This window comes from Catharus ustulatus, chromosome 15 (assembly GCF_009819885.2).
Source record: "Catharus ustulatus isolate bCatUst1 chromosome 15, bCatUst1.pri.v2, whole genome shotgun sequence".
NCBI lineage: Eukaryota > Metazoa > Chordata > Aves > Passeriformes > Turdidae > Catharus > Catharus ustulatus.
The window spans coordinates 12846814-12870826 of NC_046235.1; the positions used below are offsets into that span (position 1 = coordinate 12846814).

Consider the following 24013-nt stretch of genomic DNA (forward strand, 5'->3'; position numbering starts at 1 on the left):
CCGCCCCGCGCCGCCCCAGCCCGACCCTTCCCAGCCCCGCCCCTCGCCCTCAGCGCTCCCCGCGCGCACGCGCCGCGCTCAGCTGAGCCGCGGTCACGTGACGGCGCGGCCGAGCGAGCGGGCCCGGCGGGGCCGGGCGGCGCGGGGCGGCGGAGAGGTGCGGGACCGGCACCGGGGCGGGGCCCGGGGGCGCACAGGGACCGGGGGGCTCGGGCGGGGGCTGCCAGCAGCCTGTCAGCCGCCTGTCAGCCCGCGGCGTGCACAGAGACCCGCGGGGCGCGGTGGGTGCGCGGGGTCCCGGCAGTGCCGCCGTCCCGCCTGGGTGCTCGGCACAGCTCGGGCGCGCTGGCGGGGCTCGGGGCTCCAGGGCCTCCTTGGCAGCCCTTGTGCATGGGCGGGTGCTCAGGGCTTGGGGGTCCTGACAGCTGACAGGGGTGCTGGGGGTCCCTGGGGGTGCTGGAGGCTGACATAGGTGTTCCGGGCCGTGCTGGCGATGCCCTGCATGAAGGCTGGCCCGCCACGGGGCTCCTGTCGGAGTGTCCGGGCGTGCCGGGCAGCGAAGGGGGCACAGCACCCTATGGGAGGTGTTAGGAGGGGTGCGGGATGCTGAGTGGCACTGGGAGAGTGCAGGGAACCCCACACTCTGCAGGCTTCAGCTGTGCTGCTCTGTGGAGGGGCAGGGGGAGCTGGGCAGCACAGGCTGGCTGGGGTGGGAGCTGTGGAGCCTGGTGGGGTTTGTGCCCAGCAGCCTCCCTGTGAGGTCTGTGGGGACCAGACCATGCTGTGAAACATTGGAAAGGTGTGTCTGGGGGCTTTCTGGAACTGTGGGAGCACAGCGTAGCACAGGGACAAGAGGACTGATGCTGTGACTGGGAGGTGTCATGCTGGCATGGACGTGGTGGTCTGGGGAAGGGACTTGTGTGTGGCCTCCCTGCAGGCAGGGCAGGGGGATCTGGCAGCACTGGCTCTCCCTTGTGTCACACTGAGGTGGGTTACTACAAGTAGTGGTTTGGAAATGAAGGTTTCAACATGCATGGTGGGAAGCAGCAGTGAGTTATGCGGTGAGGCTCACTTTTCTGGGAGATTTCCTGATCTACACACAGCCCCAGCTCATCTGGAAAGAGCTGTCAGGGTCAGCAGCAAGTCACATCTGCCTTTTGACTTCTGGCATGGGACTGTCACCATAAGGGACAAATTGCTGTCACTGCCCTCCAGCTTTCCTAATAGGATGAAATTGATTCTGTGTGTGGGTGGCAAAAAAAGCACATGAAGGTGGCTGAGGAGTTGGGTTTGAAGTGGAAACTGAATGTAGATGTTCCCCCTTTGCTGTTTCCGGTGATGAGGGAATGGTGCAGTGGGGTTTTGCTTTGGTTTGTCGTCTGGATGAGACAAGTTTTGCAGCTTTTTCTTGTTGATTGTGGGAGAACAGAGTGCTCGCTCCCTGCTGCTACGCAACCTTTAATCCAGGCACAAGGCAGGCAAGTCACGATGAGTGTGTTTCTCTGGCTCTTCAAAGCAGAAAGCAGACAGGCCTGCTTGAAAGGGGAAAAAAAACATCTAGAGGGAGCGATCAAGCAGAGTGATGTCAGCACGTTGTGTTTATCTCTAAGTCACTGCTGGGTACTTTGGATGCTGTGCGGGCCATCTTTGGGGTGGGTACCATGCCTGACCCAGTCCTGCACCCCCTTTGCCCACTCTCCTTGCCCTCTGCCAGCCCGTGGTGCTTGGCAGAGCCTCCCAGGTTTCTGTCCTGCCCCTTGGGCCTGTCACCGATGACAAATAGCTTCTAACGCTTTCCTTGTGTAAACTCCTGCTGCCGCTCTTCCCGGTCCCTGCCTGTGGCGGAGCCGGTTCAGGACAGGGTTGCGTGTCCCAGCTGGGGGAGGGAGGAGGCTGGACAGGAGTGATGCATGTGCTGCCTTTGGCTCTGGATTGCCTGCCTGTCAGCCAGGGAGCCTCACTGCTGCTCCAGAGCCTGGTATTCCATGGGACACACTGCTGCTTCCTGCTCCTGGTCTTGCCTGGTGCCGCAGGAAATACGGCACTGCTGTTGTGGCCTAGATAACTGCTCCAGAGCAGCTGGAATCTGGAGCATCCATACCTGAGGAAAAACCCTTGCTCCCTGCTACCCTTCTGATCACCATGCTGGACCCCAGTGGTTGCAGCTCTTGGCTGGTTTTCCATGTGGCACCCAGGTTTGCAGAGCCATGCTCTGGGGAATGCCTGGGTGCTCTGGGGGTGAGGCAGAGCCTGGATGGCCTGGGCTGAGCGTTCCCTGCACATCCAGATGTGCTGCTCTGTGCTGAGGCTGCATCTGGAAGTCGCTCGCGTGACTTGGTGGGTGCATGAAGAGCTCTGGCAGGAAACGAAACAGTTTTTTGCAGTAGTAACGTTTCTCTGCTGCTTCCTCATACTCCCAGATCTTTACCAGTGCTAGGGAGTGGGATGGGGAGCACCAGAACTGCTGGGGCAGGCGTGGTGCCTGGGGCATGACAGCCCAGAGGAGCCGTGGGGCAAGGACTGGGTCACCAGGCTGTGGCGCAAGAGCCTTACACATAATTTCCCTGCCTCTGGTGCTCCTTCCCAATGGGTATTCGGGATGCTGGGTGTGGCATGCGTGGGAATTGAACCAGCTGACTGTTCTCCTGACAAAGGCATGAGATGTGTGTCCTTGGTGAGGCTTGTGCTGGTGCCTCTGGCTTGCTGGACACTGTTGGAGTTTCTGCTGGAGCAAGAGCTCCAGGCTGTGCAGGTGTCTCATCCTGGGAAGCCCCTTTTCCCCACAGGCACCTCCTTGGCTGTGAAACCTTTAGGGCAGGTGTTTTGCTGTCAGCACGTGGTCTGTGCTCCTCTCTGAGGGAGTGTAATAAATATTTGTAAAAATTCTCTTTAATAAAAAATCTTCAATAAGGAAAAAAAAAGGAAAAAAAAAGGAAAAAAAAAAAGAGAAGTTAGGAAACTTTCCCTTCCTTGGCAAGAGCAAGCTGTTCCCTTGCAGCACACTGTGTGCGAGTTAAAAGCAGTTACACTTTCCTGGCCTGTCCACCTGACAGCCCTAGTCTCAAGTGCCAGAGCAGGAGACACAGTGCCAGCATGTCCCCTCCTACCCCACTGCCTGTGGTGTCACATTCACCACCCTTAGAGCAGGGGCATGCAGTTCACTTGCCTGACATGAAGTGGGTCACATTCAGGCTCTGCCTGCAGGTTCCTGACCCTGTTCTGTCTGGGTGTGCCCAAACGTGGGCACGAGCCTGAAGGAAGGGCCAGTGGGAATGTGCCATGCACCTTTGACCTTAGGACATGCCAACTCTGTGATTGCTTGGGCGGGAGCATGTGGCTGTATAAAAGCCCTGGAGGAGACCTTGCTCTGGCAGTGCGAGCCTGTCTCTCTGCGCAATGGCTGACCCCAAGAAGCCTGAGAATGGGGCTGTTGAGCTGGGCACCCCTAATGCCGCTGTCCCCACAGGGACCATGTCCACCCGGCGCCTGCGCAGCGAGGACTATAATGACTACAGTTCCACAGATGTCACACCGGAGGGGAGCCCTCCTGACGGCATGAATGGCTTTGCCCACCCCGAGTCCTACCAGCGCTTCGGGGAGACCAATGGCACAACGTGAGTGATTCCCTCTTTCCTGGGCTGGCCTGGCACAGGGGAGGGGGGAGGAGATCGTGGTGGCTCCCTGCTGCCTGTTGACTTTGCTAGAGGATGGTGAAGCTGTGGTTTTATGGGGAGTTCTCCTGAGGGTAATGAGGGAAGAGCTGTGATCCCACATCTCTGGGGTGCTGGCACCAAGCGAGCAGCTGCCCCAGTGTTGCTCTGCTCTCTGGTGAAGCTGGGCTTGCTGACAGTGGGCAGTGATTGATGCTTTTCCCAATATTTTCCCACTCCACGTTCATTCAATGAGGAACTCTGGCAAGCAAGCAGCATGCCCAGATTCAGAGGATATGTGGATACATTGCAGCCATGTTCTGGGTTTCCTTGTACCCAGGTGTGCAGAAGATGCTTTCTTTGCCTGGCAGAGACTGATTCCTTCAAATCACTTCTTGGTGCTGGGCTGTGCTTGTGCTGGGTTTTGCAAATGCCCACCCAAAATCTGTTTGTTCAGTCTTTGCTTTCATACCTAACTTGGTCCCAGCTGGCTGAGCTGGGTTCAGGGGACAGGATCATGACCCTGCAGCAGTTCAGAGCTGCTGTGGACCCTTAGCAGGCTAAGTTATGTATGGTCTGGGTGTGGGCACCTGCTGACAATGACCTCTGCATCTGCTCTCCCTCAGGTGGTACCAGACCTTGATCCATCTGCTGAAGGGGAATATTGGGACGGGGCTGCTGGGGCTGCCCCTGGCTGTGAAGAATGCTGGCATCCTGGTAAGGCAGCTCAGCCCTGCTGTGCTGGAGCTTGTGGGGCAGAGTGACCCTGGGGCACTGGACAGCTGACAGCTCACATAACCAGTGTGGGGGTGTTGAGGCTTGAGTCCCTGCCCCAACGCCTCTCAGTGTTTGGTGACTTGCACATGTTTGCAGCCCAAGCTCTGTGGCTTAGTTTCACTGCTGAGACTGTTCCTGCTGCTCCTGCATTGTTGCTGCCTGGTGTGGGGGAGTTGTGTGAGCTGGGCCTGTGGTTTCTCTGCCGGGGTCAGGCAGGACGCTGTGTCCAGGCCATGACCTGTTCATCACCTGCCTAAGTAGGGATGTGCAAGATAGTTTGGAAAACAATTCTGGAAGTGCTTTACTACACCCAAACTGCCCCAGCTTGCTTCTTTTGCATCATTTCTGCCAAGCTCGTGGCTCTGTCAGGTTACTAGGTCCTGAAGGGCTGGTTTCTGGGAGCTGCACCAGAGCTCTGGTTCAGCCTCCAGCAGTGTTTGCACTCACACAGCCCATGGAGGTAGAAAGTACCGTGCAGCTCTGTCTTTGGCCATCAGAGTGCAGCCTTCCCCCTGTCTTCCCTGCAGCTGGGTCCTCTGAGCCTGCTGGTGATGGGAGTCGTGGCTGTGCACTGCATGGGCATCCTGGTGAAATGTGCCCATCACTTCTGCAACAGGTAAGGAGCAACTCCCCCTCTCAGCCCTGCAGCTCCTACAGTTCTTCCCTCTTGCCCAAAAAGCCCTGGGGTTTTTCTGAGGCCACTAAGCAGCAAGTTGCCCATGCCAAAGCCTCATTTGGGAACTGCTCTTCTTTTCTACACGAACTGTTTTCCTTTTAATGTCACTGTTTGCCTTGGGAACTAGCAGACAGGGCTGATGTGATGACTCTTCTCCCTTCTCTGGACAGGTTCCAGAAGCAGTTTGTGGACTATGGAGGTGCTGTGATGTATGGGCTGGAGGCAACTCCCAGTGCCTGCCTGAGGACACATGCCATCTGGGGAAGGTACTGTTCCCTGCCCCAGGCAGGGACTTGTCTTTGAGCCCAGCATGTTCTGCAGCTGGGACAGAAGAGCCTCTGGTCACTGAGCTGTGTCAGCAGATAAGCACAAGTGACATAAAATGTTGTTTGGTTCACCTGCTCTGAGTGCTCAGTGTCCCTCAGAGGGTAATGATGATGTCTTTGATCCAGTACTGTCCACAGCCAAATGTGACTTACACTAAATGCATGGGATGACTAAGTCTCCACAGCATAACAAAGGGGTGATAGGGTCTTGCAGTGCTGGCCCATCTTGCTAGACATGGAACATGTCCAGTGGCTGCTCCCTGCTCTGTCCCACATTCCATCACACAGATCATTGCACATTAGGGGATGGGAGCATTCACCTCTTCCTGCGCCCAGGGAGTGTTGTCTCCAGCTCTGACAATTCAGCAGCAGACTGGAGATGCTAAACCCAAAAAGAAGACTTTTCTCCTGGGGCTGGTCCTGACCATGTGGAAGGGATAGGAGGGGGAGACTGGAGAGCCTGAGATCTGTGGGTGGGTGGAGAGAAGGTCCTCTCTCCTGATCACAGAGAAGTGAACTGGCTGTGCTCTGACCTGTACACCCCAACCTTGGGGCGAGCAGTATCGCTGCACTGTGCAAGTGCAACCCAAAGCAACCCAAGTGGGCTCTTATTTCTGTGTGATCTGGCTGACAAATGGTCTTCTTTTGCTTTCCAGGCGTGTAGTGGGACTTTTCCTGATCATCACTCAGCTGGGTTTCTGCTGCGTGTACTTTGTCTTTCTGGCGGACAATCTAAAACAGGTTGGACTTACACCTCCTTCGTGGGTCGGGGGGAGGTGAGAGGGTATAAAGGTGCTTGGGCTGTTCTTAGCTCCCATGTCCTGTGCCCTGTTTTCCACCAAAAGTCTGGTTTCTGTAGGATATTCTGCTCGGAAAAGTCCACAACTCTGCCCAGATACTTTGGAGGGTTGGTTTTCCTGTTCAAACAGAGCAGGTTTTCCTGAGAATCTCTGTGATTTTGCAGAGCTGCTGGAGGTGTCTATGTTGTCCAGGAAAAGTGGGGTCATTCTTAGTAAGGGAACAACAGGAAAGGGACAAAAGCAGTGGGACTGTGGCTTTTCTGTCCTGTCCCCCTATGTTAATTGGTTTATTGGTGTTGATGGTAATGTGTGGGTCCCAGGACCTGCTGTGAACCTGTCTTCTCCATTCCTTGGATCTGTTTGCATTCCAGTTTCTTTCCTCATCCTGTGGCTCTGAAGCTTAATTACATCTTTAGAGAAAGAGTTTCTTCCTGCCAGGCTTCAGGAGGAAATAAACAGAAACCCTGAACTGCTTGGCTGGCTCCTGTTCTGTAAGAAACTGGGAATAATGAGTCCCCATTCCCAGGCTCCCCCAGCTCAGCTTTTTTCCCCATGTGCTCCTGCTCTGCTCTTGCAGCAGTGGTCTGGTCACTGCCACCATGGCTGTGCCCTTCATCAGCTCTTCAGTGATGGCCATCAGCTTCATAGGGGACTCCTGGGGAACAAGGGGGGTCCCTCCAGTGTGAGACTCTTCCTCCAGCTGAGGAGATTCCCACTGTGGGGTGGCAGGAGGAGTAAATGGGTGATCTGACACCACCAGCCCTGAGAGCAGGAGGGACCAGGTGTGTGCAGGGGCTAGGCTGCTGCTGGCCCCCACCCCTGGGAACAGACCCTGCTCCACTTCAAGGTGGGCTTCTTTCTCCTCAGCCCCTTACAGCAAAGACTGAAGGTTGTCTCAAGGCTTTTCCCTCAAGGGAAATTTGCAAAAAACTGCAAATCCACACCATGTTTTTAGGCCACAGGTGGGAAACCCCTTGGCTTTGGAATTTTTTTGGGTGGGGAGGGGGGAGTGTTGCTTGTTTCTTTTTGTGGTGAGGGATAACATGTTATGTGGGGAGTCATGGTGCAGGTGGTACCTTGGGCGAGGTGCCACTGTGTTGGGCAGGGCTTTGGTTTGGAAATGGCTTTGGAGCAAGCCATGAAGACACAGGGCAGGCTGGGGCTTGAGCAGCACTGTCCCATGGGTGTATGGCCCTGCACTGCCCTCTCTCACAGAGGATGCTGGTTTACACAGAGCTCTTCAGCCTCTCCTCTGGGGCAGGACTTGCTCTGGAGCAGGTTGAATCAGTTTCCAGGCTACTCTTTGCTGCAGTGACTGGGCAGGACCTGGTACCTGAACCAGCTTGGTCATGGTTGTATTGGTGATTCAGTGAGCCCATGCTCTTGGGAGGGATGGCTCAGCCACCTGGTTCCTGCACCTGAGCTACCTCTAGAAGTGAGCACATGGCCTGCAGGGCCTTTGGAATGAAAGTCCCCAAGGAAGGATGATTTGTCATCAAGAAACTTGGGGGCCAGCAGTAGTTTCCAGATGTTCTTGCATGTGAACGGGGCACTGGGTAACTGAAAGACTGAAAGTCACTGTGTGACAGATAACAACCTGGTGCAACAAGAGGAAAAGGACCTTTGGAAATAGCACTCAGTGCCTCTTTCCTCTCTTCTCAACTGACCTCGTAGGCAGTACAAACATGCATCCTGTGCTCTCTGCCCTCTGTGTGCCTGGCTGCTGAGTCCTCCTGCTTGGTGAACCTGGGCTTGGGCAGGATTTGCTGTCCTGGCTCAGGTGCCATAGCCAGTCCTACCTCTGCTCCCTGCAAGATAACAGGGATTTGCTTCAGAGCTATCTGAAAACTCGTGTTGGTTTGACTTTAATCAGCTAGCTGTGTTTGAAGTGAGCTCTTGGGGTACTCTGACCCACCTGGGATGGGCTGCTAAGATCTTTTACACCTGTGTGATGGGGGTTCACCAGGGCTTCCTGTGTTTCCCCAGGTTGTGTCTGCTGCAAACGGGACCACCAATGACTGCAGCTCAAACAGGACGGTGGTGATGACCCCCACCATGGACTCCCGCCTGTACATGCTTTCCATCCTGCCCTTCGTGGTGCTGCTCACATTTATCCAGAACCTCAAGGTCCTGTCCATCTTCTCCATGCTGGCCAACGTGGCCATGCTTGTCAGCCTTGTTGTGATCTACCAGTACATTGTCAGGGTATGTGTGTATGGCTCCCCTCCTTCATTTCTGTGCTGTCCCATGTTTTGGCAGGTGGAGGGAGCTTGGCAATGGGGTATTTGGATGCTGTGGGTTACTGCTTGTTCCTGTGGGCATGGTGGTTCCCTCTGCTCTGGGGCTTTCCCTGCAGCATGAGGCTATGAAAGGGAATGATGGGAAAAGGCCAGGTCTTCCTGATCCTCCCTGTGTCTGAACTCTGCACGGGCTTTTTTCCAGGACATTCCTGATCCCAGAAACCTGCCTCTAGCAGCAGCCTGGAAGACCTACCCTCTGTTCTTCGGCACTGCAATCTTTGCTTTTGAAGGCATTGGTGTGGTAAGTCTGGGCATGTGACAGTGGGACTGCTGCACAGGGGGCTCAGCCCTGCTCAGGCTTGCAGCACCTGCTCTGCTTTGCAGCTGCAGTTGCAGCTGAATTTCTCTGACAATAGCCCAAATTCTGGATGATGCTGTTAACTTTAGCTCCAGGCTATCTCCTGGGTCAAACTCTGGTGCTTCCATCTGAGGCTGGAGGAACACGTGCTCCAAACCTCAGGAGGTTGGTTACTGCTTTGGAGGTGGCTTTATCTGGCAGTAGATTGGGAATCACACCAGCCTGTGCCCTTGGGCTCTGCTGGCTGACCTGCAGATGAGGAATTGTCCTGAGTCCTGTTAACCAGTCTGGATCCTGCACTTGCCTAAATGGGAGGCCAAAAAGTGTGGCATGAAAAGATGTGATCCTTCCCACCCTGCTGTGGAGGCACCAAGATCTCCCTTTGGCAGCCGCGTGGCCCCAGCCTGCCCATGCAAATGGGCCTCTCATGCAAGATGCTGTAAATAGACCAAGTGTGTCTGTGAAAAAAGCTGGGTGGGTGGGTGGAGAGCTTAATGACTCTCTAAGATGTTGTGGGTTGTTTCCGGGACCTCGCTTCAAAGAAGGAAAAAATGTTTTCATCTCTTAATATAAGCTGGCTGTGTAAACACAGGGCTGGAGAGGGCCAAATCCGTTACAGGAGGAGTGTTTATTGAATGCTATGCCCTGGGCAGAGAGTTCTTGCCAGTACTGAGGCACAAATGCTCTCTTCCTTGCATGACTTGGAGGTGAAGAAGCAAATAAAAGTTTTTCCTGTCCTGCCTCCTCACCAGATCTGCCACTGTGTCTCTTTTTGAAATCAGCATCTCCCAAGGACAGCTATAAAATTGTTTGCTGAAGGCTTATGTTTAGTGTTAGGAGTATAGAGGTGAGAGAATTTTTATTGTGAGAGAATTTTTTTATTGTCCTGCCTAATTGATATCTTGATAAGAGGAGACAGTCTTGATAGCAGAGGAGAGTGTGTCTTGGTCTTTCCAAAGTTTGATGGGGAAAATACAACGGTATAAAACAGTGGGCATGGCTGTGCTGTTTTGGGGTGCAGAGTGTAATGCACCCAAGGTCTGGGGTGGTTGGCATTGCCCCAAGACCCAGCACTGGGCACAGCTCCTGCCAAGGGCAGGGAGCAGGTCTCATCTTTAAGACAAGGGTGTGGGTGATCTGTGCCAAGTGTGAAGGTCTCCAGCGGGAGCACAGAAATCAGATCTCCAGTACAGTATTTTTTGGGGCTAAGTGGTATAGAGCAACAAGCAACCTGCTGCTCTGTCATCCTCCTCCTCTTCTCCCAGGTGCTGCCTCTGGAAAACAAGATGAAGAAACCCCGGCAGTTCCCAGTGATCCTCTATGTGGGGATGACCATTGTCACCATCCTGTACATCAGCCTGAGTGTCCTGGGCTACCTGCGCTTCGGGGCAGACATTCAGGCCAGCATAACACTCAACCTGCCCAACTGCTGGTGAGTTCCTGTGGGCAGTGGAGGGACTGAGGGATGAGGAATGAGGGGCCCAGACAGGCAGGTGGGAGAGGGGGGCCTCACTCCTTATGGGAACTAATCTGGGTGAGCTTGAGGAACTGTGCCATAGGCAAACTTCAAGGAGTTTGACAAGGATTGTCAGATGCATGGGCTGGAAGAGGCTTTTTGCTGTAATGTCTGAGCCTGGTTTTGGAGCTCAGGCTGCTTCATCAAGGTCCCTGGTGGTCCCTGCCTGGGTAGGTGCAGCTTTTGCCTTTTTCTTGGAGCCTTGTGCCATCTTTTTGGGGCTCAGCTGACTAGCAGGTGTTGAACACAACCCCCACGTAGCCATACCAGAACATCACTGGATTGTGCAAAATCCACTTCTCTTCCTCAAATGTAGCACATGAAAAACCAACCCAAAGCTGGGAGCTCCCAGAGGGAGTGAGATGTGACATCTTCATGTGTGGGTTGTGCTCCTGGTTTGTGGCCCTGGAGCTCGAACTCCCACTTCTTGACTCTACATTGTGCCTGGATGTGGCTGATCTTGAGCCAATGCTTTGCCTATGAGCACTGGTGCCATGAGGATACCCCTTCCTTCTGTGGGGGCTGAGCTGTGCAGCAGCCTCCAAACCTGTCTGTCCTTGGGGATCTGGTGAAGCCTCTTGAGATGCTCCAGTTTCTGTCTGGAGCCCTGTGGCCTGACCCCATGCCTGCCTGCCTGGAGAGGTTTTTTCTCCTCTTGCCAGGGCTGGTGGCTGCTGCAGCAGCTGCCCAAGCTGTGAGCTGCTCTGTCCTTGAGGATGGGTGGCTGCTCAGTGTCATGGCTCCATATTCATTCACAGGAGAAATGTAAGCAATCCTCTTTGATGGTCTCTGCTGGCTTTAAATCCTGCAAGAGACCAGGGTAAGACCTGGAGCTGGGGGTGCCTGTCCTCCACTTCAGCCCATCCTCTCTGCTCCTAGTAGCACCCAGCACCTTGCATGTGATCACTGTCTCACCGTTGGAGTAAATTGGGCAGGACTCAAGTTTTGAGTCACTGGGGCTCTGAAGACAGCAAAGATTTGACAAAAATAGAGCCTGGTTTTGCTTTAATTGTTGCTGTGTGGGTTTCTTTTCAGTTGAGTGTTGGTGTTGGTGTGATAGAAGATCCTGCTCCTGCCAAGAGCCTTGTCTTGTCCCCTGCAGGGTTTGGGAGCTCTGCCAGGTCCCTGCTCTCAGTGAGGAGGGAAAGATGTGTTGTGGGGAGGTCTGAATCCCACCATACCAAGCACAGGAGGTGTGAATCCCTTCAGCTCAGTACACACTGAAGTACAGTGTGGAAGGATGAGATGCTGCTGTATCTCCTGAAGGTGGAAAGCAGGTGTTTTCCAGGTTTGGGCTCTGCATGCCACAACCTGCAATGACATCTGCTGACCTGAAATGCTGCAAAGGGGCTTCTGCAGGGAATCTGGACTCTGTTTGCCCTGAAGAATGACATTCCCTTAGAACATGAGATTACTATGACATGGCTGGCTACAGAGAGAAGAGTGCATGATTCCAGCAGTAATCCGTGTAAATCCATGTTTCTAGGAGTATCCACACCTTCTGTTTTTTCTTAAAGTAAACTACTTTTCTGAAAATAAAATATTGTAAAGTTACTTTTCTAAAAATAAGCATAGGGTTTTTTGGATAGGGAGAAGAGATTAGCCCTTTGGAAGCAGTGTCTGAGGAAGCCTAGGCTCATGGCAGGGCAGCTGCAGGGAAGGTATGTTGTGATCCTTGTCACTCAGCACACATCACACCTTGGTGTTTGTGCATGTTGCCTCTTGGCAGTGGATGTTGGACTTGGAATGGGTTATCTCAAGTAAGGGCTGTGATAGATGAGATAAAGTCTTCACTACAGCTCCTGTGGATTAAACCAAAGGTGTTGTGTGAAGACTTGCTCTTGAAGTGAATGTCTTGTCCATCCTGCTTCACCCATGGGGTTTTTTTTCCTAGCAGTAAAAGGCTAGGCTGCAGGAGCTGGTCATAAGGGATGTGGGTGAGAAGTCATGGGACTTGCCTGCAGCCTGGGAGACAAGGCAAGGATTGTGGTGGAGGTGCTGCAACCTTCCTTAACTGTAGCCATTGCCTGGAGGTCTCTGGAGCAGATTTGGTGAATGTTTCATGAATTGTTGAGTTACAGGGTGACTAAGGACTTTTCCAGTCTCATTTCTCTGAAACCACAGGTTCCTCAAATGAGGAGTGTGTCAGTTCCCAGTGCCCAGGTCTAACCACAGTGTCCAAAATACAGTGCTGCTGTGCAGAAATCCCTCCTTGCCTCCTAGGAAGGGTTGCCTCACTGCACCATCTGAAGGGTGAAGAAATGCTGTAGTGAGGGGGAAACGGTTGGGTTGCATGTGGCCAGCTGAAGGTAGGTAATGATAGAGCTTATGGTCCCAGGAGGGGATTTCACTTCTTGAAGCCTTTTGGGATGGCCTGGCATGGCAGTCTGGCTGATGCAGGTGTTGCTGTGGTTGACAGAGTGTCTCTCCAAGGCCCTGCATGGGCCTGTGTTTTCCATGGATCAAGGGTAATGCTTGAATTCTTCCTCTTCTTGGTATTTAAAATGCCCTTTGATCTTCTTGTCCTGGTTCCTGACCTGTGCAGGACACAACCTTCTTCTGTACTTTTTTTTTTAGTAACAACTATTCATCTTGGATTGCCCTGGAGCACTTTATGCCTTCTGTAGAATCACTTTATTGGGAATACAATGATAAGATATAACAGCCTTGGGTTGGTGGCTCCAGGCTCCTGTGCACACTTATGGCTGCACGGGTGCACTCTGGACTCTGGAGATAACTTTGTGTTTGGTTTGCTTCTGGAACCTCAGGGTAATTCAGGTTGGAGAGGATACCATGGGATCACTGGGTCCTCTCACCTGCTCATAGAAGGGCCAGCTTAAGTGTTGAGTATCAGTAGGGACAGTGATTCCCTGCCAGTCCAGGCCCTTCTGGCCCTTTACCATCCTTTGGAGGTGCAGCTCTGTCCCACTGCATCTGGTTCTTCTGTGTGCAACTCCAAGAGCCTGTTATTTTTTCCTCCATGCCTTCCTATTAGGCAGCTGAAGACATTAATATCCCCTTTGAACCGTCTCATCATGCTGAACGTGCCCAGGGCTTGCAGCCTCTTTTTTTACATCATGTTCCACCCCCAGCCATCTTAGTAGCCTGTACTCAACTTGCTCTGCAGAGTAAGTCAGTGTCCTGTCCTGGGAGTATCAGGACTGCATACAATACTCAAGATGCACAAGCCCCAAACAAGAAAATAATCCCTTGATATCTATCCTGAACCTCCCGGCTGTGCTTTTGCTAACACAGCCTGCTTTCTGACTCACCTTCATCACTGTAGGGTCTTGCTATTGGCTCATGTTCAGTCTGCTGCCCACCAAGATGTTCTCCTGGCCCCAGCCCTTCCCACATGTGGGAATTTGTGTTTGCACTTGAACTTTGCCTGTGATATCATGTTGTTGCTCCAAGCTGTGTCAGCCATTTCCTCCAATTTGATTTTGCTTGGAATTTGCTGAGAATGTGCTTTGGGTCACAGAAAGCTCGTCCAGGTCACTGATGAGGATATCTCAATGATTGCCCCTTGGCAAATCCTTGATGGCTGTTCACTGTCCAGTATGTGCCTGGAAATGGATGCCAGGAGAACTGAATCCATACTCTTCTGGGGATTGAGGTGAGGCTGATTAGCCTGTAGCTTCCCTCATCCTTCTTGAAGGTGAATATTATTCTTCTCCCAAGGCAGCAGCACCTCTCCCTGAGCACCTTGCTCTTTTGAAGATGATAAGGTGGCTTCAGGCTCCTGCTGGCTGCAATCTTGAATACATCCGGTGTGGTCCCATAGACTTGTGTAACATTCCATTCACTTAGGTGATCCCTAACTCCATCTGTGGGAAATGTTTGACTCTGGACTCTGCCACTAGTGTTCACAGCTGTCTTGCATAGGAATACTTGGATTTCTCTGATTTAGGGCTGTTGTAGAAGGTGGATGCTCAGACCCAGCATACAGAAGGGCACAGGCAGAAGGAAGGTAGAGGGAAGGCAGGAGCCAGATACATCCCTCAGATTGGATCCACCCCATATTTACCCAGGTGGTATGGCCAGAACCCTTCTTTCCTGATTGGTTAGTGTGTCTTGAGTTGGGGAAGGGTTGGGACCATATATGAGGTTACTTCTCTTTTGGAGAGGCTTTTTCTGCTGCTGGGAAGCTGAGGGCAGAGGAGGGGCTGGGAGGTGCCTTTTGGTCACCTGTGACAGGCTCTCTCCTGCAGCCACACTGTATCACTGCAGGATGTGGGACATGGTGAGATTTGCCTTGGGGTGAGCCCAAGGTGCTGTTCACAGCCTGTCTGCACTCTGCCTTCCTTCTGCTCAGCCCAAACTGCTCTTGTAACACTCTTCCCCACAAACATGTATCATGCAGCATTCCAAAAATAGCTGCTCTTTTTTGTTTGATGGAGGAGGCTGAGTTGCCTGTTCACATCGCTTTGCTTTTGGAACATTGTCATGTTCACTCTGCATGGAAGCCCAGACTTATCCCAGCAGTGCCATCCTCTTCCCTCTCCTCAGAAGCCAAGCAGTAGCTGGAATGTGCAGTCATGGTTGCAGCTATACATGTCTGTGCTATCTCTTGCTCAGTAAAGGTCCTTGTGAATTAAATGCATCACCCCTAATTTTCTAAGAGTGTTCAGGAGTTGAGACCCCTGGCTCACAGAAGTCCTTGGAGATCATTCCCCTTCTGTTTTCTGCCATTGATGTTGCAAGGGCTGGAGCAAGAGCCTATCTCATTGTGTCCTTGACTTTTGCAGGCTGTACCAAGCTGTCAAGCTGCTCTTCTCCTTTGGGATTTTCTTCACCTACGCTGTGCAGTTCTACGTGCCTGCTGAGATCATCATCCCTCCCCTCGTGGCCCGGGTGTCGGAGCGCTGGGGCTGGCTGGTCAACCTGCTCCTCAGGATGGCCCTGGTCTGTGTGACCTGTGAGTACCAACCAGCTCGTCTGACTTTCCCCATGAGGCTGTGGCACCTCCTTCCCACTGAACCTTCGGCCCTGCTGCTCAAGCCCTCACAGCTGGCAGTCACTGGGCCTGGGAAATACAAATCAGTGGGTCAAGTGGCCTCCAAGGAGCAGCAGTGGTCCTTTGCCCCCTGTGTATGGGACCAGTCTTCTCAGTGGAGGAGTAATAAACTGCATTGTTTAGAACTGGCAGATCCCCATGGAGCCTCAGGCCTGGTGATGCCAATTTTGTGGAATGTTGAGTCCCAGCAGGGTTTGCATGAAACACCCAGCCCAGGGTTCAGTGCCAGGGCAGCCCAGCCTAGGGGCTGTTTTCTGTAGGCAGTGTGCAGCCAGGCTCCTCGTGCCTGTGTGATGGGCACACGACTGCAAAGGAGTCACTGACTGTGAGGGATGGGGTGTTCTTGTGCCCATGCACTCATTGCAGCATGGAGCACAGCAGGAGACAACTGACAGGGGTAGGTGACCCATAACCAGAGCGCTGGTGTGCTGCCCAGAGTGTGCTGCTGGGCAGGTGTGCCTGGAGCAGCCCCACAGGGTCCCTTCCCTTCATGGTGTGTGGTGCCTGTAGTGAGGTTTTGGTGGAACAGGCTCCTGGCTCGAACCTGGTGGACCTTTTGGAAAGGTTTGGAGTGAAATGTGGTGGTATCTGATTTTGGCTGGCTTTGACTCCTGAAGACTAAATGCTTGCTGTTGTCAGCACAGCTGAGATGCTTGACTGAGCTCCCTGGCGTCCCCTGCTGAAATGGAGCTCTGCTCCATGGCTTGATGCACCAGAGCTGGCCCTGCGTCCCAGCTGGCTTCGGTGTGGATTTGAGAGGAGCCTGATGCTAACTCAGGGGTGGTGGAGCTGGCTGAGAGCAGGGTGCTGCTGTTTCTGGCTCTCACTAATAAAAGGCCAGAAGTGCTGCATTAACAGAAGTGGGCAAGGCTCATCTCCTGTGTGCTGAGTTGCTGAAGCCTTTGATGTCCTCAGAGGGTGCAGGGATGAAATCCTGCCATGCTGGGTGATATGCTCTGGCCACCCTCGTGCTGTGGGTGAACTTGTAACTTGCTTGTGGGGTTGGAGCCTCTCCTGGAGGGTGTTGGGCTGTGCCAAGCCGTGGAAGTGAAGGCTTGGAGAGATGGGATGGCTTTAGGCATCTGCAGTGGCTGTACCCTCCTGTTTGGGGGTAGGGAGGCAGCAGAGGTGTTGGTGGAAGGATGCAGGTTCCTTTGTACCTCCTCCCCTCACCCTTCTCTGTAAGGGATCTCTGTGGCTCCTGCTGAGGATAAAAGCGATTAGGGGGGTTGCATGAATATTCATTGGATGATTGTGTGGCCGCACAACAAGCCCCCACCAGGGCTTTGGCTTCCAAAGAGAGGATGCAATCTCGTGTATGGGTGTCTTTCAAGCTTAAACTTCAAAACCAGCATGCTTAAAACCCCTTTGAATTAATACCTGCAGAAATTAGACCGTTTCCCCGGAGGCTGAGGACTGCAGCTGGTGCTTCAAATCTGCTTGTTTTAGAGGGGAGTTAGTAATTTTGTTTATTTTTGAGTCTAAAAAGCAGTGTAGGGTGGGCTGAGGATGCTGTTGGAGAGGAGCTGCTGTGCTGTCCTCAGAGGCTGCTGGAGCAGGGATGCTGCTTGCAGCAGTCACTAGCAGAGCACTCCTTTGGCTCTTCAGGGCTAAGCACCAGGATAAACTGGCTCAGGACCTTTGTTGCTGTTTCCCGTGGTGAAGGGATGGTTATCTCTAGGCTTATCCAGATGACAGCAGTGTTGCAGTGGTGGCACAGTCAATCTCTCAAGCCTTCCTTCTTCTGAAGTTCCATGACCAGGGAGAGAACATATCCCTCCAGTAAGGAGCCCTGCGATGTCCCTTCTCCACAGGGGCTGTACCTACCATGGTTCTAAGTGTCTCCTGTTTCTAAGCAGAAAAGCTTTCAAAGCAATAAACCAATTTATTTCTCTTGGTCACTGGTTAAACACTGAACTCTGCTTTGCTTGCAGAGGGTTCTCTAGTGTTGTGCAGAGCTCTGGTGACATCCCTCTGTCTCCTCTCCTGGTGCTGTGCAGGAGGAGAAGAGGAATATCCTGCAGTGCCTACTGCTAAGCTGAAGCTGTCAGGAGTCTCCCAGGGGGATTTTCCTTGGCTGCAGTTTTCACCTAACAAATGAGTCCTAACAAATGTTCTCCCGCAGGCTGTGCCGTGGGCGTGCTGCTGCTGGAGCCGCTCAAAACGCACGCAAACCACATGGATTGATTTGGGGTGGGGGGAGATGCCTTTTTCTTCTTCTCGTGCTTTTATGGGGTTTCTGAGGCTTTATGGCTCCCCAGGTGTGGGGAGCAGGAGTGCTGACTCGCACAGGGGGTTCAGGAATGCTGGCAGCCAGCGGCACCCATCTTGCTCAGCCCTGGAGCTCACTCTGGTGGCGCCCAGGGCGACAAAAAGAGTTGTTAATTTAACAGCTTAATTGCTTCTTGAGGAGGAGTTGCCGGAAAAATATGCAACCTTGTCTTCTGTCAGGGAGGAGGGCAGAGGTGTGACTCAGTGGCATCCCTGGGTGGGGTTTTGCTAGCTTTGACACAGGGAGGAGCCTCGTGCCATCTGGGAGGTGGCAGCACTGATGTCGTGTCCGTTCCTTCTCCAGGCGTGCTGGCCATCCTCATCCCGCGCCTGGACCTCGTCATCTCCCTGGTGGGCTCCGTCAGCAGCAGCGCCCTGGCTCTCATCTTCCCCCCGCTGCTGGAGATCGCCACCTACTACTCCGAGGGCATGCACCCCCTGGTCATTGCCAAGGACATCGCCATCAGCCTCTTCGGCTTCGTGGGCTTCGTGGTGGGCACCTACGAGGCGCTGGTGGAGCTGGTGGCGCCTGCGGCCACCGTGGTGAACGGCACCACTGTCCTGGTGCAGTGAGCATCCCCTCACCCTGCCGGCCCCTCGGGATGCTGAGCTGGGAGTGCATGGACAGCGGGCACTGCTCTCCTGGGAACAGCCTCCCCTCTCCTCTTGGGGAGCTGGAGGGTTTGGTCTGTGAGGGGACGGGGCTGTGAGCACCGATCAGCAGGATCCTGCCCTGGGCTCCGTCTGGAAGGTGGGATCCAGGCTGGGGCAGTGCCTTCCCTCGGGGCTCTTAGGGCAGGTGGTAGAGCGAAGTAGTTCCTCTGTAAATAGGCATTTGAGAGGTGAGGAATCCCAGGGATGTAGATTTGATTTTATTTTATTATTTTTTTAAATCCCAACCTTTCCGTATTTCCCCTGTCCCTTCAGTCAGGGCAGGGAACAGGGACTACTCTTTTTTGTGCCAGTTTGATTTTTTTTTTTTTCCTTGAGCACTTTATTTTTACAGCAACAGGCAAACCTCAGCTCAGGTTAGAGAGCATGGAGCTCCCTCCTTCCCCTCAACCTTGTGGGGAGGGTGGGCAGAGCCTGAGGTGCAGAGCATGCTGGGGTCCACAGCTCTCTCTCAGTGGGATCCCCAGCTGTGGGCACTGGCTCCTGCAGTGCTCCAGCTCTGTTTCCAGCTGCCTTGAGCAGGAAGTCTGAGCTGGGCAATGGGCATGGCACCTCCCTGGCCTGGGGGGGTTTGCTGACCCCTGGCCCACGCTTTCTGTAGTGACACTTCTTTATGCCCATCCAGCGCACAACCCAATACTTGGCTTTCAGAAGCTTTACAGAACTGAGGCATGTGGGGTGCAAACAGGCTCTGCCATAAACGAGGGGCTGAGCCTGGTCCCCTTTGGGTGGGATGGGGTGTCCCCAGGGGCCACCACATGCTGCCCACATGCCACAAGAATACATCACCTTGTTTACAGTGCCTGAGCTGGCCCTGGCACGCTCTGCCTGCATCTGCAGGCCGATATTGAATGTCAAATCACACACAAAAACTCTATAATATTTCTGGTTTTAACCCTTCCTCTCCTGGTTCCACTCCCTCTGCATCCTCTGCTTCCGCCCAGCTCTTCTCCTCCCATAAGGATGCAGCTCCCTGGCACTTCTCCCTGTGCTCCTGTTGCTTCTTTTGTTGTGGCTGGTGCATGCCTGGTGGGGATGGTCCTGTGGCACTGCTGCTTTCCTTTCTCTGAGAGCCCAGCTTCCTCCCTAGAGACTTTCCTTGCCTTTCTGCTGGATTTCTACTTTTTTAAGACAAGGGAGAAAATGCATCCTCGACAGGAGAGGCCAAACTCCTGCCTGCTAGCACAGCATCTCCCAAATGCCAGCTCTCTTTGGAGAGCCTTCATCTCTCATTCCACTGCAGCCCTTCCCTGGGGGTGGGCAAAGGCTGCTGGTGGTGGGAAAAGAGGGTGAGTACAGCACCAGTGGGCTGTGTTCCCATCTTTGGTGGAGGGTGAGGTTTGTGGTTATTTTTGGTGTTTGACCAGGTTCTGTGAGGACAAGGCTGTGTGGAGCATGTCCCTGCAGCCTGCCTCTCCCTGGGTGGTGCTTGTATCTGCACTGTGTCCCTTTGCTGGCAGTTCTGGGTGCCACATGCTGGTACATGGACCCATGGCCAGGTCTGGGATGGGTCTGTGCCACGCCACTGCCCCTTTTCAGCCCCTCTTCTGCTCCCTGCATTTCCTGGGGCTCACCTCATCTCCTCCAAGACTCTGCTGGGGAAGGTTTTGGCATGACCAGCATTGCTTGGTCAGGAGCAGAGCAAAGCTTTAATTCAAATCCTCCCTCTGGAGGGGCACCATGGGGATAGGGAGGAAGCACCCAGGACTGGGAAGGGGCTCCAGGGCATGACACGGGCGGGACAAGTGCAATATTCATGTGTACTGACCCCAGCATGGCCCTTGGGGTTTGGTTTGAGTCAGAATTACCAAGCAGATGAAGGTGTACTGTGAGGAGCAGGCAATGTCTGATGCTTCCTGTTGGCCTGCTAGAAGTGCACTCTAAGAAGGCTGGCCACATTTTAGGGACAGCTGTGTGCCAAGGCATGGCCCCAACCTGGCACTGGGCATCAGTGGGTTTGCCGAGGAGGCTCCTGGCATCTAAACTCACTTTGCAAGCAGCAGTGAAAACCTCATTTCCAAGGGGACTGGGATATCACAGAAGCATTAAATGGGTTTTGAGCTCTTCCCTTTTATTGGGATGAGCAGGGGTGTTTGAAGATGGGGCAGATGTGCTGGTGGCACACATTGTGTGAGGGGCTCTGCTGAGCCAGGGGGAGCTGGCACAGGACTTGATGGACATGAAAACTTGACACTTGTGTACTGTAGGCTGCTCAGTAACCAAGAAAATTGTCTGTGTAAATATTGCAATGGTCACGTCCATGTCTTGTGCCTATGGATATTGTCAGCATACAGCACGGGTGGCTGCCCAGCAGCAGAGCTGGTGCTGCACCTGAATCATGTATCTTACTTTAATCAATAAATATGATCTATTTTTTATGTGGAAAGGCTTTCAGCTGTGAAGTGTGGGTTTTTCTTCCAGAAGAAGTGAGAGCAGGATCCCATCCTTTGCTGCTCCCACCCCCACACAGCACACAAAATTTCCCCTCCTAGCAAGGGTTTCAAATAAAAGTGTTCCAGCTTTGCTGCCTGGAAAATTATTCTTTTGACCTCATTTGTGCAAGTAGGTTGTGGGCACAGCTTATGGGCTGGGCTTTTCTCTGCCCCACCAAAGCTGGGCCTTGGTTTCTCATCTCCCTATTTTGCCAAAAGTGAGGCTGCAGCTGAAAAAAAGAGCCTGGCATGTGAATAAAGATGGGGGATGCTGAACTGCTGCTGATCCACCCTGGAGATCAAAGGAGCAAAAGTCAGCCCACACTGGAAGACTCTGCCAGCACTGCTGCAGCTTGGCTTATCCTTACTGCTGAATAATTCATGCCATTGCAGTGTGTCATTACAGGGCTGTTGGGAAATCAGTGCTATAAAAAGTTCATCTTTAGAAAATCTGGCAGAATTTTTTTCTTAAACTAGGCAGCTTTTGCAGGCTGATGGGGACTGTGGATCTGAGGTCACCTGAATGACAGGGCAGGAGGGAGAGCTGAGCACAGGCACTCCTGCTGCTTCAGGGTGTTTCTGACTCTGGAGGGTCACTATGGTGGGGTCCACAGCCATCCTTTCTTAGGGCTGAGCATTGCAGGGCTGTCCCCATCCCATGAAATGACTTTACTGAGGCTGCTCCTTCCCAGGTGTCACTTCACCTGGGTAAGAGCTTCATCTCAAGTTGCCTTTGACCTTCCCTGTATTGTGACCACTGGCCAAAGCAACCCTGGAAAAATCTGAAGGAAAATACCACTTTTTTGTGCTGCTTCTGCTGCTGGGAAGAACAATTTGTGTTTTCCTTATGGGCAAAAGTGGTGCCTTTTGCTGAGACACCTCAAAATTAAATGTCCTCAAAACAAAGTACAGAAATGCACTATTTTAGGATGATGTTCAGAGGAATTTACCAAGCAGAATAAAACCAACTAGATAAAATAGTTCTAATCTAGGCCAGGAGTACTTTCTCCTGAGCAGAGCTGGTGGAAAAGCTTTGTGGAAGTGCATGAGAGTTTTGAGAGGTAAAACAGGTGGTGTTTCTTAGGGATCAAAGGCTTCAATTTGGGTCCTTTCAACCCCTTTACTCCTGAGCTGAGATACCCCATGGCTTCCCAAAGCAAGACAGCTCACTGTGGACCTGTGTCCCATCCCTCTGGCACTTAACAGGATCCTCCAAAAAGTTTTAAACTTGCTCTCTTGGTACTTTTTTGAAAGCTTTTGGTGCCCAAATGAGGCTGTTATTCCCTTGGCTGGAGCTAGGCAAGGATGTCCTATTTATTTAAAAGAGAATCCCCAAGATACTGAATAAAATCATAATAGTAAAAAAATCCAAACTCTTTTAATACTTTCCAAAAATTCAGCAACAAAAAAAAAGTTACATCAAACAACCAACCAAAGAAAACCTCTCACGAAGAAACAATACATTTCCAAGCACAAGGACAAACAGGTAGACCCATGCTCAGCAGCCTTGGTGCCCCTCTCTGGTCAGAGATTCCAGGCAGTGCTGGCCAGTCTTTCTGGGGTACAGCACGGAGTCCCTGCTGTTGGCAGGACCGTGCACAGCTGCATTCAGTGTGAGTCTGTGACAGCCACGGGGACAAGGCTGTGCTCACAATCCTGGGGCAGAGTCCCCTTACTCGTGTGCACACAGCACAGCTGGGCAGCCTGGTTTGAGTCTGTGGGCAGTTCCTGCTGTAACAAACCTTGTTGCTTGGTTTTTCTACAGAAATTCACTTTTTTTTTTTTCTTTTTTTTTTTCCCTTAGACTTCTGTTAGCCAGTGAGGGATGTGCTGGTGGGACCAGCTGCATTCCCTCTTCTCTCTCCCAGTGTCAGGGAGCAGACACGAAGAGGGTTTGCACCAGCTGATCCATTCCACGAACAAACTGTTGGCTTGATGCAAGCCCTTGGAGCCAGAGCTGGGAGCAGGGAGCCTCTGTACCCCACCTGGGGCACTGCCAGGCTGTGCACTAATAGTCCTTTCACACCTTTCTCCACCATGACTGCTGCCATACCTGCAGTGCTTGCCCTCCTCCTCCTGGGTGTGAGCAGGTAGCGTGCTGTGGTCCTACATGGTGAGGAGGCAGTTCCCTTGGTGAGGAGGCAGGTTAGTCACTGGCATCCCAGGAGCATCCTCCATCAGTGGCTGGAGCATTTCCCCTCCATTTGCAGCAGGAGCACCGTGGAGGGCAGCGAGGGGAAAGATCCAGCCACAATTACAACCCAGCCATGCTGGGGAGGATGCTGCAAGCTGAGGGGGACACACACAATCCTCCCTTCAGCAGCGTGTGCCAGCTCCCTGCACTCTGTTCTGCATGGAGATGTGCTTCTCTCCTCATCCCACAAGCAAGCCCCGTTAGAACATCACCTCCTCGCAGCTCCCGTAGTCACTCTCCACCATGTCGGAGCCCTCGTAGTTGGGTGGTGGCAGGGGCTGGGCTCGGATGCTGGGCTGGTGGCCCAGCTCACAGTCAGCGTAGGAGGGCTGGGCCACGCTCAGCCGCATGCTGACCCTCTTGTAGCCCGGCTCAGGCTGGTACGGGACCCCCTCGCCCTGCACCAGCTGCGCTGGGTAGTAGCTGATGGCCGTGTACTCGTTCTGGCACTGGGATGATCCCATGTCCACGGGGCCCAGCGGCAGGAAGTCCTCCAGGTTCTGGTTGCTGTAGCGGGGTGGGATGGGGGCTCGCTTGTTGCTCTGGTCCAGCGGGAAGGGGAAGCCCCCGTAGAGAGCGACCGGCTCCGTGTCTGCTGGGGGAGGGGGCGGCGGCGGCAGAGGAGGGTGAGAGGAGGAGGCAGGGGGGCCTTGAATGACCTCGTAGTGGGAATATTCCTGGACATCTGATGACAGGTACCGGGGGGGCCAGTAGGTCGTTTCTGCTGGGTAGACTGGAAGAAAAGAAAGCTGTGTTAGCTGCAGCTCTAGTGGTTATTGCATCTCTCTTGCCCTCCTGCCAATTCCTTCTGTAAGCTCTGAGCCTGTAGGAGATGGGGCAGAATGGGGAGGAGAGGAGACACAGGGATAGGGGAGGAGTACTTGCTGATTTGGGAATTGTGGTGACCTGAGATCACCCCTGGCTGTGCTGAGGCAGTGTCCCCACCAGCCTACAGATATCCACTACTCTAGCAACCCAAAAGACACACTTCATCATCGTGTCTGGACGCAAGAAACTCACGTTATGAAGTGATTGGGCCAGAGATCCCCTGGATCTCTCCCTTTCCCTGCAGTTGCTCTTGTGA

General features: G+C 53.3%; 2 protein-coding genes across 2 annotated transcripts in view; one reads left to right on the top strand and one right to left on the bottom strand.

Moving 5' to 3' along the window:
- The first annotated feature begins 121 nt into the window (after window positions 1-121).
- Window positions 122-20692, top strand: LOC117003401 (proton-coupled amino acid transporter 1-like). Its single transcript, XM_033073320.1, has 11 exons — window positions 122-157; window positions 3467-3614; window positions 4277-4367; window positions 4955-5043; window positions 5274-5369; window positions 6086-6170; window positions 8216-8434; window positions 8672-8770; window positions 10093-10259; window positions 15092-15261; window positions 17936-20692. The coding sequence occupies exons 2-11, from the start codon at window positions 3472-3474 to the stop codon at window positions 18202-18204; spliced, it is 1428 nt and encodes a 475-aa protein (XP_032929211.1). The 5' UTR covers window positions 122-157; window positions 3467-3471; the 3' UTR covers window positions 18205-20692.
- Window positions 20693-22527: 1835 nt separating this feature from the next.
- FAT2 (FAT atypical cadherin 2) overlaps window positions 22528-24013 on the bottom strand; it is a 55736-nt gene continuing 54250 nt past the window's right edge. The window contains exon 24 of the mRNA XM_033072811.1: window positions 22528-23662. Within this exon, the coding sequence (XP_032928702.1) occupies window positions 23130-23662 (533 nt within the window). The 3' untranslated portion in view covers window positions 22528-23129. The remainder of the gene's footprint in view (window positions 23663-24013) is intronic.